General features: G+C 35.0%; 1 protein-coding gene across 2 annotated transcripts in view; it reads left to right on the plus strand.

Annotated features, from left to right (window-relative positions):
- Positions 1 to 430: 430 nt before the first annotated feature.
- Itgb6 (integrin subunit beta 6) overlaps positions 431 to 14,086 on the plus strand; it is an 80,920-nt gene continuing 67,264 nt past the window's right edge. Inside the window, exons 1-5 of one of the 2 annotated variants that reach the window (XM_010606818.2) lie at positions 431 to 523; positions 631 to 706; positions 1,419 to 1,498; positions 4,387 to 4,591; positions 5,450 to 5,696. In XM_010606818.2, the coding sequence (XP_010605120.1) occupies positions 479 to 523; positions 631 to 706; positions 1,419 to 1,498; positions 4,387 to 4,591; positions 5,450 to 5,696 (653 nt within the window). In that variant the 5' untranslated portion in view covers positions 431 to 478. The remainder of the gene's footprint in view (positions 524 to 630; positions 707 to 1,418; positions 1,499 to 4,386; positions 4,592 to 5,449; positions 5,697 to 14,086) is intronic. The other variant, XM_010606819.2, reaches the window with a different exon arrangement.

Genomic DNA, 14,086 nt, shown 5'->3' on the forward strand with positions numbered 1-14,086 from the left:
AATAATAAGTGTTTTGCATTCCCTAGCCTAACTTCTAATCTGACTGTAAAATTGTATTTTTATTTTTCAGAGTTCATTTCATTTCTCTGCAGAGGATTTAACACGGACTACAAAAATCTCAGGTATTTTAGTTAGCTTATTTTTTAAATCCTCCTTTCATGTAATATAAAAACTTACATTTTATTTTGCATCTTTGCTGTTTAATTAAATTAAAATTATTACAGAAACAATTGTATTTTACTTGCCCTTTTCACATCTCATTGATCAATATTTAACTAAAGATATTGAATTTCTGTAGGATGCAGAGAGACCAATAGAACACAAAATTTCTACTGAATGAATTTCCCCACCTTCTTGGTTATCGTACACCTGCCTTCCTTATAAGGAGAACAAGGAAGTAAATCATGTTGAAGTTGCTTTTAAACACAGCTTTTCTTCTTTACCTGTCCAGGTAGCCTCTGCTTTCATTTTAGTCTTAATGAAAACTTTTAAATTTACATCTCAAGTTCCTATTCAAAGCAGTGTAAGTAGTATTTAAAATTTTACACTTCAAGAAAGAAAGACTTTAACGATATTCAACTTTGGTCTTATGACATTGAAGGTAATTCGTTCTTTACTCTGTCTGCACAGCGAGAACTGAAACGAATGGGGATTGAGCTGCTTTGCTTCTTCTTTCTGTTTCTTGGAAGGGATGAGAGCGTACAAGGTAAGACCTAAGTTCTCTGATATATTGCTTTCACAGTGTGCTTGACAAACCTGTCATTTGGTTCAGAAACTGGATCTGAAGTCCTATTTAATATAATCTGCTTGATAGCTCTTTTGCCACCCAGCAAACACTTTAATAAATTACAGGTAAGCACTGGACTGTTCCGACGGTGAATGTTTAAGGCTCAAGATAAATAAATACAAAGGTTGAACAGGCATTTTAATTAAACATTACTGAACAATAGGACTTCTTAATGCTATTCTGACAGTTGTTTTGGAAACTTTTTATTGTACAGCAAGGATTTGCGAGTTAAGAGTAATAATCTGGAGAGAGAAAAAGGGTTTATTTCAAAAACAGAAATACTACACATAAGAATAGCAAGTTTAATGGCTTCAAATATTTTTTTAAAATTAAAGTGGCAGTTGTTGAATAAGGATAATAAACAAGATGAGCCTGTATTGGTGAACAGTTACTTTTATATTTTAAGAAAAATGAGAATGATAATTTCTGGTTTATGAGGCACACATATTTGTAGAGTGAGAGATATAAATTACCAATTTTTATAAGAATCGCTAACATTGCGAGGGCCAATCTTCGAAAACAGAATCAGCTTTGACATTGTTTTGTTGGAGTAATCTGAGAGGCACAGGTTTCTGATGTGGAATGGATGGAAGTGACTTTAATCCCTGCCTCTTGCTGGGTTTGCACGTAGGTGGCTGTGCCACGGGAGGTGCAGAGACCTGTGGTGACTGCTTGCTCATTGGACCGCAGTGTGCCTGGTGCTCCCAGGAGGTAAAACAAATGACCTCAACATGCTTTTAAAAACTGTTTGCAGTTACCTCACTTCCTCAGTGACAACTCTGGTAGTGTCCTCTCAGTAGGATTATAAGAGTAAAATACATCAAGAAGGAAAAACATAAATGTTAGTGGATCAAAATGGTATGTGTGTGATTACTTTTAAAAGCAATTTATGGAAGGACTGGATGTCAATATATTCTTTAAAAGCACTCAGTTTCTTTTATTTAACCCAATTTTCCTTTTATTTTAAAACCATTTATTATGGGTTACATATGAAATATTTCTCCCTAGATAGTCAGAGTCATTGAGATGATACTTTCTAAATTTAAACATACATTTGACACTGATACTATAGTTATATTCTACCTGGGCACTAGGATTTCCTGCAAGTCACTGATAGGTTCTATGAGAAATATTCTAGGTTTAGAGGAAAGATTACTACCCAGACATTGTCATTTAAAAAATTTTTTTATTTTCATTAGCTGAATGATTCTGTACCACATCAGTGATAAAGCCCCAAGCAGGTATTCTTTATCTTGTCAAACTGTAAACTGCAAATTAGTATGAAGATGATTTGAGAATATATGACAAGCAATCCTAAATCAGTCTATCCTGTGACTCTATTAAAAAAAATCTATAAATGATTCATGGTAATAAACAGATATGATAGTTTTCTAAATTTTTAAAACAAGTTTCTATCTATTGAATCTCATAAAGAGGACCTAAACGCAAATCCAATGCTACAGTGATAAGTTCAGCAAAAGCCAAATAGTATGTCCAAAGAAAAGCAAATCTAGACACAGAACTCAGAATTGGGCTGTAACTGTTAAACACCAAATCCCACATTTATCAATGTGGCCACTCAGAGAAGAGAGCACAAACATGGCTCAGTGTCCCACCACTGCCCCGACTGTGGGTCACAAACAAAATCTAAGGGACAAACTTTACCAAGCTCATGTCTAAAAAGCAGGGTTGAGAGGAGCTGGAGGTGTAGCTTAGTAGTTGAGGACTTGCTTAGCACGTGTGAGGTCCTAGATTTGATTTCAAGAACTGCAAAATAGATAGACAGATAGGTGGGTGGATTGATACATAAATAGATGATAGAATAAAAAAGAAAAGAAAAAGAAAGCAGGATTAAGAATATACATGAGGAGGCCAGGGATGTAGCTCAGTAGCATGTATCTGACTCACAAGCACAAAGTCCTGAGTTTGATCCTGGGACAAAACAAAACAAAACAAAAAAACCATGAGGGACCAACTCACATGTTTTTTGCCAGCAACTTAAATAACAAATTGGTCTAAATTTTTTATTTAAACATTGTTTTTAGCATTAATTCAAAAGTACTTCCTGTGGTGCTACTGATAGCTTTGCTTATGGATAATATTTGGCAACCAAGTGATTGTCAGATCTCATGGTCAAATTGTTTTAGGAGGCCATTCTAATGCTAGAAGCAATCGGTATTTCAGCTGAGGTAGGTGGAGCAGTAAGTTCTGCTTCTAATCAGTGCAGATAGAAAATAGGTTGTGTGGCTAATATCACTTCCTAACTTTTGGCTAAGGCTGTGACCACAACAGATAGCAATAGTATTACGCTGAGACGGATTCTGAAGCCTTCTAGCACTCGTGCCTTCACTACATAATAGCAAGCTATAGTTTGCCGTGCCTGGTTGACAGCCTCAAATAGGCTTAGGCCTGACTACTGGTAAATAACAAATTGTATCTTTAAAAGTAAATTTCAGAAGAAATGTACCTTTGCTAGTTGGAGGGGAAAAGGCAAGAGTGGCTTAGATGTCTAAGGGGGAAGGAAATGAATATGAGAGTTCTTGCTAAGCTTGGGTCAAGTGGCTTCAGGTTCAGCTTTGCCTAGCACCAGAGCAAGGGCAGCCGTGGCTGTTGGAGAAGACAGATACTCATCTTTTGGCTCCATCTCTCTGCTCTGGGCGTTGCAGAGTCAGAATGGACATATCTATGCTGGGAAACACTACACCTCACTGCCCTGCTACACAGGTAGATCTAAAGAGGGCTAGGAAATGCCAGAGTCCTGTACAGAAAGTAGGCTTTTAATTTAATCTTCTCTTTTACTTTTCTTCCTCATCTTCAAATCTTGGAAAGCTTTAAAAAGCCCTGGAAAAGACCATTTTAAGATGCTATGCTTAGAGACCTCAAGAAGTTGATTTTAGTGAAGGAATGCTGTAATATAACACATCAATGAATTAAAAGCTGGTACAGAGTGACAGATAGGGAGATATCATAATCCCAGTCCTGTACGAACCTACAGAAAAATCTTTGTATGTCAGTGGATTTGATAATAGACATGTTGCAAAGATCGGACAGTCCCAGGATTCCAGGAACTAATAAGTCATCACAAACAAATAATTTTGCAGAATAATGTCAAGTCTGTGAACTCAAATACTTTAAGGGTCCATCATGACATAGGATAAAGCTTTAAAGAAATGACTTTTTAAAAAATAAAAACTATTAAGCCAGGAATGGTGGTGCATGCCTATAATCCTAGCATTCTGAAGGCTGAGACAGGAGGATTACCCAAGTTGAAGGCTAGCCTGGGCTTCATAGAGTTCAAGGCCAGCCTGAACTACATAGAAAGACCTTGTCTCAGAAAAGAACTCCTACAGGAATTCAATTAAATATAATTAAAGGACACTCCAGTTTTACTCAAAACTTTACTGGCAGAATTCTCTGGTTATTCAACTATAACTTAACTTTAGACCTACAATCACTGTCAGTCATGTGAGGATATGATATACTTAGAAGGGCAAGATGCTTAACTAGCAATGCATGTTTAAAAGTTTAATTACTGGCCTGTTCTAAAGAAATGCAGATTTGTCTTTTTTTCCTCTCTCTCTTTTTTTTTTCTGTTTTAGAATTTTACTCACCCATCTGGAGTTAGTGAAAGGTGTGATACCCCAGCAAACCTTTTAGCCAAAGGATGTCAATTAACCTTCATTGAAAACCCTGTCTCCCAAGTGGAAATACTCAAAAATAAGCCTCTCAGTGTAGGCAGACAGAAGAATAGTTCTGATATTGTTCAGATTGCGCCTCAAAGCTTGATTCTTAAATTGAGACCAGGTATGGTATGATCTTAATAGAAGAAAGAGGAGTCTTATAAACACACTACATATGGTAATATTGCGATCCATTAATATATATCCTAGCATATCACATATCATTGATTACGACTCAGATTTTCTATTCTCTCGGAAATTGCTGACACCTTTCTTTATTCATGCTGATCACTTGCACTCCAAATCTGTTACTAAAGAAGTCTTCTCTACTAATAACCATTTGAATTACTCAAATGTTGCTCAGGCTTACCTCACGTTTCTTCAAGGGTTGAAATGTAAATTTAAACTCCCCTTTGAATCACCTTTTCTAAAACCACACAAAAAAATCCATCTTATCTTTCATCTAAATGGATGCTAATTCTCCAAGAAGACATAAAATATCCTGTTATGCCTACTTCAGTACTACTAAACTCTTTCCTGAAAGATTTTCATGGGCTTATTCATTTCTAAACTCTACCACATAGTTCATCAAATTGTATGTATCTTTGGTAAATTGTAATTGAAACAACAGAACTAGGCTTGGTGGTATGCACCAAAATCCCAGCTACTCAGGAGGCTGAGGCAGGACAATCAAGAATTCAAGACTAGCCAAGATAACATATCAAAAGTCTTGTTGAAAGAAAGAAAAAGAAAGAAAGAAAGCAGAAAGAAGAAAGAAAGAAAAAAGAAGAGAAGGAAGAGAAAGGAGGGAGGAAAGAAAGAAGGAGGGAGGGAGGGAGGTAGGGAGGGAAGAAAAGAATGAGAGATAAGAAAGAGGAGAAAAGAAAAGAAAAAAAGTGAAATAGCAGTTGATCCAGAGATCAGCTAGTTGTAAATAAATTTTGTGTTTTTATGGATTTGTTTTTCTCATGGGACTTTGTAGGCAGCGAACAGACGCTGCAAGTGCAAGTCCGCCAGACTGAGGATTACCCAGTGGACTTGTATTACCTCATGGACCTCTCTGCCTCCATGAATGATGACCTCAACACAATCAAAGAGTTGGGCTCTCTGCTTTCCAAGGAGATGTCTAAATTGACTAGCAACTTTAGACTGGGCTTTGGATCTTTTGTGGAAAAGCCCGTCTCCCCTTTTATGAAAATAACACCAGAGGAAATTGCTAACCCTTGCAGGTAAGTAAGTGGTTCTCTGGCATAGCACTCCACTGATTTCTATAGAGATACCCCACCCTTATACCCTGAGCTGCACTTGCAAGGAACTTGCCAACTCCCTGGCATTCCCCTCCTGTCTGTTTGGATCTCAACAGTTTTCTCAGGGCCCAGGTTGTTTGCAGCCAAGTTGAGGTCATCTTTATTGCATGGTTTTAACCTTGGGTCCTTGAAGCCTCTGCTTCCTGTGTAGGCAAACTAGTTTTTGCGTTCTGCAGGCAGAAGGGCTGGGCCTTTCACTCACTGTAGGTTCCATTCAGTTGTGCTCCCACCCCCACCCCCCAGAGACTTTTGATCCTTAATGACCACCACTCTCTGAAGCTGCTTGACAGTGATGTACATTTTTCTGTCTTCTTCCACTATAATGATGTCTGCCAAAAATAATTTTTGCAGCTTCCACTGACATACTTTGAGAAATGTGGGCTTCACTCATTGCTTGGAGAAAGACTTTGCAGCCAACATTGCTATTAAAGTCAATAGGAAATGAGGCAATGACTCCACTATAACATGCTATAGTCAATTATTAAAACCATGTATTATGCAGGTGATGGTCAAGGGCAAATAGCTCTGTGATGGTTTACCTGTACTGTCAGTGACGTGTTGGAAATAAAGTTATTTAATAGCCTTGCATTGAAGAAGAACTACCATTTGCTCTGGGCCAGACCCTGTGATGAAGGCTTTATATACATGACTTCATTCAACCTCTGTAATGACAGCAGCTTAAAGCAGGTCTCAACAGCCCTGTCCTCAGAGAGAGTAACAGCAGCCCTGAGAGGTTAGTAATTTGCCAATGGCCACATGACTAATCAGTGATTTGTAACAAGATATGAACCAGCTCTTTGCTGTGTCTTCTAGTATGTACAAAATGATTTTCCAAATTTATGTTAAATATTAATACTTTTATACACCAAAGGAATCAATCTCTATTAAATATAAACATGTTTCAGTATATCATTTAAAAATACTTCAGTCTAGTTCTTAACTGTAATCTAACAGAAAAAAATAATTTAATCATGAAAGGAATTTTCAGTGATTATAACTCTTAGGAATCACGTTTGGTTGAAAGTACTAGAGACCGTGGCTTTAAAAAAGAAAAAAAATTTAAATCTTTCACACAAAGGAATTCCAAAGAAAGGCAGTTCGGGGCTTGTATGGCAGCCCCACAAATATCAGGAAGTTGCCTGAGCCTTTTTGCTTTCTGTCCACAGTCCTTAGCACTGGATTTTATATTCATAGTCCAAAAAGGCTGCTGGCTACTAATCATGATTTTCTCATTTCAGGCAGCAGGATAATAGGGGAAAGAGGGCAGGTAAATAAAGGGGACTCTGCTTACTCTTAAAGCTACAATTGACATGCACTTAAAATGTACACATCAAAAACACACAGTTTTGACAGGTTTTGATAATCAACACCCAAGATATGATGCGATACACTGTCATCACCATAGAAATTTCTCCCATGCACCAATAAGTCAATTTTATTTCCTCAGAGGGAAGTGCTTTCTGATTTCTATAGATTGGTTTTGCCTATTCATACATTTTATGTAAATGAAATTATACAATATATTTTGCTCAACATAATGTTTTCAAAATTTATTCATGATTTTGTGCATATCAGCAGTTTGTTCCTTTCTGTCTTAATAAATAGCCCATTTAAGGCTTTACTACATGTTGTTTACTCATTTTTCCATTGATGGACTCTCATGTTATTTCTATTTTTTGGCTGTCATGAAAAAGTGCTGCCATGATCAATTGCATGTAATATTGGTATGGATGTGTTTTTCTTTTTCTAACGTGGATAAATAGATTGAAAGTGCTATACTCATTGTATGGTAAGTGTGCTTTTAATTTTTAGGAAAAATATCAAACTGCTTTCTAGTGCAGATATACCACTTTTTACATATGCATCAACAATGTGAGAAGGTTTCCCCTCACTTCTATACTAACACTTGGTGTTAGTAGAATTAAATTCACTTAATTCTTTTTGCTCACTGAAAGAATTAGTCTTTTTAAATTTAGCCATTCTATTAGGTCTATAGTGGTATCTCACCATAGCTTTCACTGGCATTTCCTTAACAATGAGTGATGTTGAACATCTTTTCATGTGTTTATGTGCCATTCTTATTTCTTGTTATATGAAATATCTTTTCAACTCCTTTACCCATTATTAAAAAATAAATTGCTTTCTTAATATTGTATTTTAAGAGTTCTTTGTATATTCTGGATACAAGTTCTTTGTCAAATATATGTTTTGCAAATATTTTCCCCAAGATTTTAAAATTTGTATAATTTGTCTCTAATGAAACAAACGTTTTTAATTTTATGGCTAGTGCATTTTTTGCTAAGAAATCTTTGCCAACGCTAAGAACACAAAGATTTTTCTTATGATTTTCTTTAGAAGCTTTAAGGTTAAAGCTCATAAATTTCAATTTATAATGACCAATGAGTTGTAAAATTTGAAATGAGATTAAAAAGCCTATTTTCATTTATTTTTATTTCAATATAAATAACCAGTTGTTCTTGATGTCTTTGTTAGATAGCAATTGACTATACATGTGTGAGACTAATTGTGGGTACTACTCTGTTTCATTAACCCACCCATTGACTGCGTCCACATAATACTAATGCCTCACTTATCCTGCTTACTGTAGTTTCATAGAAAGTCTTGAAATAAGGAGTATAAGTCCTCCAACTTTATTATTCTTTAGTTTTGGCTCTCTCAGGTCCTTCATATTGGCACATAAATTTTAGAATCAATTTCTTCAAGAAATAGGCTAAGATTTTGACCAAGATTATATTGAAACTGGGGATCAGTTTGAAGAACGAACATCTTAAACATAGCGAATGTTTCAATTTGCCAAGCATTTCACATGACATATATCTTCACTTACTTATATCTTGTTTAGTTTCTCTGAGCAACATTTTACTATTTTCAAGGCAGATCTTGCACATCTTTAGTTTTATGTATTCCTAGGGGCATGTTTAAAATGTTTTTTTCCAATGATTTGCTGGTGATTTATAGAAATGCAACTAATTTTGCATCCCTAATAAATTTTCTCATTGCATAGATTTTCTGATTTCATAGATTCCTCAGGATTTCTGTGTACATGATTATGTCATCTATGAATAACTTCTACAATATCTGTACCTCTTTTTTCTTTTTTCTTTTTTTGACTCATGCTGGCTAATATCAGAAATGAAGTTTTACATTGGTGAGAGAGGACAACTTTGGCATAATAATGTTGTTAGGGAAAAGTTGCAACATTTCACCTTTAAATATGTTGTTTGTTGTTTGGACTTTATCAAATCAAGGGAATTCCCTTCTATCCCTGGTTTGGTAAATTTCTTGTTTTGTTTTGAATTATGAGTAGATGTTGGATTTTATTTCTCCAAACAAGTTTTGCCAGAAATTTTACCCAATACCTTAGACTTACACATGACCATAGCGGGCTGCAAAGGAAGTATACTCTTCTCCAAAACAAGACTGCTAGGGAGAAAAAAAGATGGACACTATGCAGCATTGAAAAGTTCCTGTAACACTGTATGCACAGATTTCTAGAAAGAGTGACAATGACTTGCATTCTCAAAATTCTGAATAATAAGTAGTAAGGATGATCATAGTTATTAATTATTGGGTTCATTTATTAAGGGAAAGAAGCTCAGTGTTAGCAACCTCTTAATGTATAATATAAAACATTTCTGATGCTTATGATATTGTTTTAAAATCAGAGGATATTATACCTACCTAAAATTTGTATTTAACTCTTTCCTAGATTATGTCTTTCTCCTGTAATAAATTTCAATAGAGTCTAGTAGGGCAATTCTACCAATGATTACAAAATATTAGCTCTGCCTCTGGGATATATTTAAAATCATTCTTCCTGTCACAGACCAGATAAGAGATAGCAACACGAAGTACATTAATAGCCATCTGAAACATTGAGTCTGTAGTGTTATCAGAGGAAAAAATTAAAGTCAACAAGGTTGGATGGCTCAGCTGAGTTCACAGCCCAACACCTTAAACTAGCAAGGAGACCCTATCCTTAATGGGGCTTCTAGACAAATCAGAGCAGTTTGGCTCTCCATTTAGCTATGATTTATGTTTTTCATTCATGTATTCATTTTTTTCAACAAAAATTTATTGAGCTCCAACTATATACCAAGCATTGTGCTAGGAATGGAGATATCTGAGGAAAAGACCTTGGTGCATTTAAGAACTGAAGTTCTTTGGGGAGCCAGCTCATCATACCACAGTGGCTGTAAGAGTGGGATGAGATCATGAATAGAAGCCTTTGGCTTTGGGGCTGACCATGATGAGTTCCCAATATATAGTGGGTGCCATTAACAACTGGAGAGTGTGGCTTGGGGGAGACCAGAGCACAGGGTATAGCAAGCAAGGATCTAGAAGAGCATTATGTACCTGATGTCTTTTAAAACTTAGTTTGTCCTATTCTGAAAAGGTGTTTCTTTTATTCTTCCTGGCAAAATTCAAGTTATAAATAGAAAATTATAAAGTTTAAAAAATTATAAAGTTTTAAAGTTATAAATAAGTAGTCCTTTTCTGCCCCAACATATTTGATTTTCCTTTCCCTTTACATTCTTAGTTCTCTCCGTTCATCTCTAAATATCACCCATACACAGAAACACACCAAAATGAAATTAATCTTTTGATTAAACTAAATATTTTTACCTGTCAACAGGGATTATAATATTGATTTCCCAATCATGAGAATTGAACGAGCTCAGAATATAACAGATATTCAAAACACAAGTATTAGTTTTCTTCCTCTCATCCACACTTATTTTACCTCTAGTTATTTTGAGCTGGTGGTCTCCAAACTTTTGGATCTCAGGACTCCCACACACTTAAAATTGAAGACCCCAAAGAGCTTTAGTTTCATAGATACTGACAGTCACTTTATTTAAAAAGTTTGTTACTATAACATATTGGTATAAAAATAATCATATTTCCAAGAACAAAACAAAAATTAGCAAATTTTTAAAATTTTAAAACAGAATACTATCTTACATTTTTATTAAGCTGTTAAACATCTGAGTCAAGAGATGACAATTGGATTTTTGAGTCTGGTCTGCATTTAATTTATTGCAATCATTTCTTATTTGTTTATTTGTTTTGGTAGAATTTCATGGAGAAAGCCAAACCTCACATAGATATATAGTCATAAAAGACAGAAGTACTTAACAGCTTTTTCCAGTGATTTATGGACATTCTTCTTGATATTACATCAAACTAGATGCCAGGTACAAGTTTTAATGTGGGATATGAAACAATACCTATGAACATTTCATATTCTGTTACATTAAAATCTGTCAATCTTGCACTTTGATTCTTTTAACTATGCATAACTTTGCAATATTATGCTTTGGTCACTAGAAAAATATTTGATGAGTTATGCTAATCTTCAAGATTTCATGGTGCAATATCAAAAAATTACCATCAGTTTCATGAAGTAAGTCAAAGAATTGGGAAACTTGGGGATATTGTTATTGTTCATTTTATGGGTGGCAAATGAACACTTTCCTAAACTGTAATTTTCTAGTTACCTTGAACTTTGTCATTGACAACAAATCCTGGCAAGCATTTTCCTCAATATGACAGTCGTACTACGTTCATTTTTAAGAACATATTTGACAAACACTGGTTGAATAATAGTTTTGCTGTCAGTTATGCTTTCACATAAAAATAGTGTTGCATAAGAAGAAGTCCACTTTAGCTCAATCACATATATGCTTTCCTTCAGTGAGCATTGTACTTGTGTGCAGGAGAAATGCTTTACAAATGCTTCCTATGTGTTAAAAAAATATGCCACATGTTCAAAGATGCATATTTAACACAATTAATGACTTTTATGGCTTCATCAGAATAATCAGTTGAAACTAGAATTTACTTTTATTATTGTGATGAATGCTTCCTTGCAAAGAGCATAAGGATTGCACGTGCAGTATGGTGTTGCTGCCTTAATATGTGCTGAGACCCATGAGTTTACTTACTACTGCTCTCCTATCATCAGTGCAAATGTCAACACAGCAAAAAAAGCAAATGACATCTTTGTATTACTGTGAGAAATAGCTTGACCTTAAAAGCCTTCTGGAATGTCTTGGAGATCTCATAGATCTGAGTATCACACACTAAAACTACCCTCTGCAGGCTGGAGATTTAGCTCAGGGGCGTGGTCCTGAGTTTGATTCCTGGTTCTGCAAACAAAACAAAACTAAAAAGCCTACTCTTTGGGGTTGGAGGTATTGCTTAGTGGTAGAGTGCTTGTATAGCATGTATAAGGCTCTTGATTCAATCCCCTGTACCACAAAACAAAACAAAATGAAACAAAACCTATGTTTTAAAATCTAATCTCTAATGCTTTCAGGAATAGCTTTCTCTATTTTCATTGGGTAGAAAAATCACTAAAAATTTATCTTGCCCTGCAGGAATGCTAAATAGTTTACATTTCTTAAAGTATTTCCTTTTCTGTTGTCTAATACACAGCACAAAAAATATACTTTCTTTGTTTTCATTTTCATACTTATAGATGAGTTGTAATATGCATTTAAAATATTTAATAGTTCAAAATTTCAATTATCTCCCTCCATCAAACATTTTGAAGAAACTTTCCTCAACATTATTTTATATACACTGTGTTGTTTTGAATTTGATGCCAACAGTAAGGAATTCATTGTAGTTTTACAAAAGAGGAACCGGAACCATGAAATGCTAAATTGATTTCCTATGTACACATACATAAACATATGAATATATAGTACAAGGAGTGATCAAAAGTGTAGTTAATGTTTAAATTTTGGATAACTTATTATAGTAAAAGACATGTTACCAGGAATGATGGGGTGTGTGTTCAAAGTGAAGGGAAGTATTTTATGAGGAAATAATAGTAATCTGTCTTTGTCTCTATTATTGTCTCTATTATTGTCTCTATTATTGATTATCCCAAGTATATCGTTTCTTACTATAAAGTTAATAAGTGCATGTAAAAATACAGACAAAAAAGAATGGAAATAATTTCCAACCCCATTCAAAAAAAGGTGATGTTAACCTTTTAAACATTATAACCTTATTGTTACAAAGTGTGCAGAGGAGACTACCCAGATACAGGCTTTGTGGAAACAATAGAAACTGATTTAGTTCCACCTGAGGGCAGGCAGGCTGAAATGGTGAATGATATCAGTAGCTTTCCAGAGAAGAAGTGTTTTATAGTGTTTGGGGATGGGGTTATAATCCTAAGGAATCTGGGTAGAATGCTTGTGGTCAAAGTTCAAAGGCTGGTCAGTTCAGGGGTACAGATAATACTGGATTTCTTGATCCTAGGGAGGTTGTATGTCCTGTCCTAAATTTTCGTTATGGACATCTGTTCTATTTGCTGAGGGAAGCATGACCTCTTAGTGATTTCCTGTTGCTTGTGTGACTGCATGTTTGCTGAAAGGGTCTCACTCAGTTAAGGCATGGCACTTATTTTATCAATATTTATTTAAAATTTTAACAAAACTTACAAGTAGTACTTTGTTATGTTTCATAATTATCCTTTATTTAAAATGCAAATCCATTACTGAATAGGGAATCAAAGTCACAAATTGGTGAGAAATACCTACTCTCTCAGTTGTTTTGCTAAGTAGCATCTAAATGTGAGCATTCATTGGAGAAAGAGTTCGGACCAAATCAGGGATCTCTCTCCCATTATCTTAAATGAGACCCCCTTCTACCATAGTTTTATTTTTCCTACCTGGTCTCCCATCACATGAATCTGTTCAATGAATTAAATTAAAATTTCATTCTATTTTCCCAAAGCATAAAGTTCTAATAAGATGAATAGAAGCATCTTCTTAGGGAATAATTCTAACCAGCAAAGACAAAATTTCTTACAAAAACATAGGACTGTGAGTTCAATGGTTCCAAGAGAACTGTCATTTGGTAGAGTGTAAACCAACAACCCCAACTAAAAGATAATACACACAATTTCCAAGAATAGTTAGGTCCCAGGAACAGTAGTATACCATATATAGTTGCACATTGTTTTATTTCAAATAATCTTGTTAGCAACTTTGTGAAGTAGGTATTATCACTACCATTTTATGGTGAGGACACTGAGGCCCAGCACTGTTAAGTAACTTTCCAAATAAAGATAACTGCTCAAGCTGTTTATTCTAAAGCTAATGTATTCTCTACCATCATACAACTCTTCCAAATACTAAAGGAGCAGTTAGGACACCTGCTGAACTGTTCTCGTTATCTATTTTCAATAAATCAGATTTCTTAATATCATACTTCAAAATACTTCTCATATTTGAGGGTGGAGAAAAATTTGACTGTATAAGAAGTTTATATAT

Source organism: Fukomys damarensis, unplaced genomic scaffold (genome assembly GCF_012274545.1).
Source record: "Fukomys damarensis isolate Sample0158 unplaced genomic scaffold, DMR_v1.0_HiC HiC_scaffold_26, whole genome shotgun sequence".
In the NCBI taxonomy this organism is placed as follows: Eukaryota; Metazoa; Chordata; class Mammalia; order Rodentia; family Bathyergidae; genus Fukomys; species Fukomys damarensis.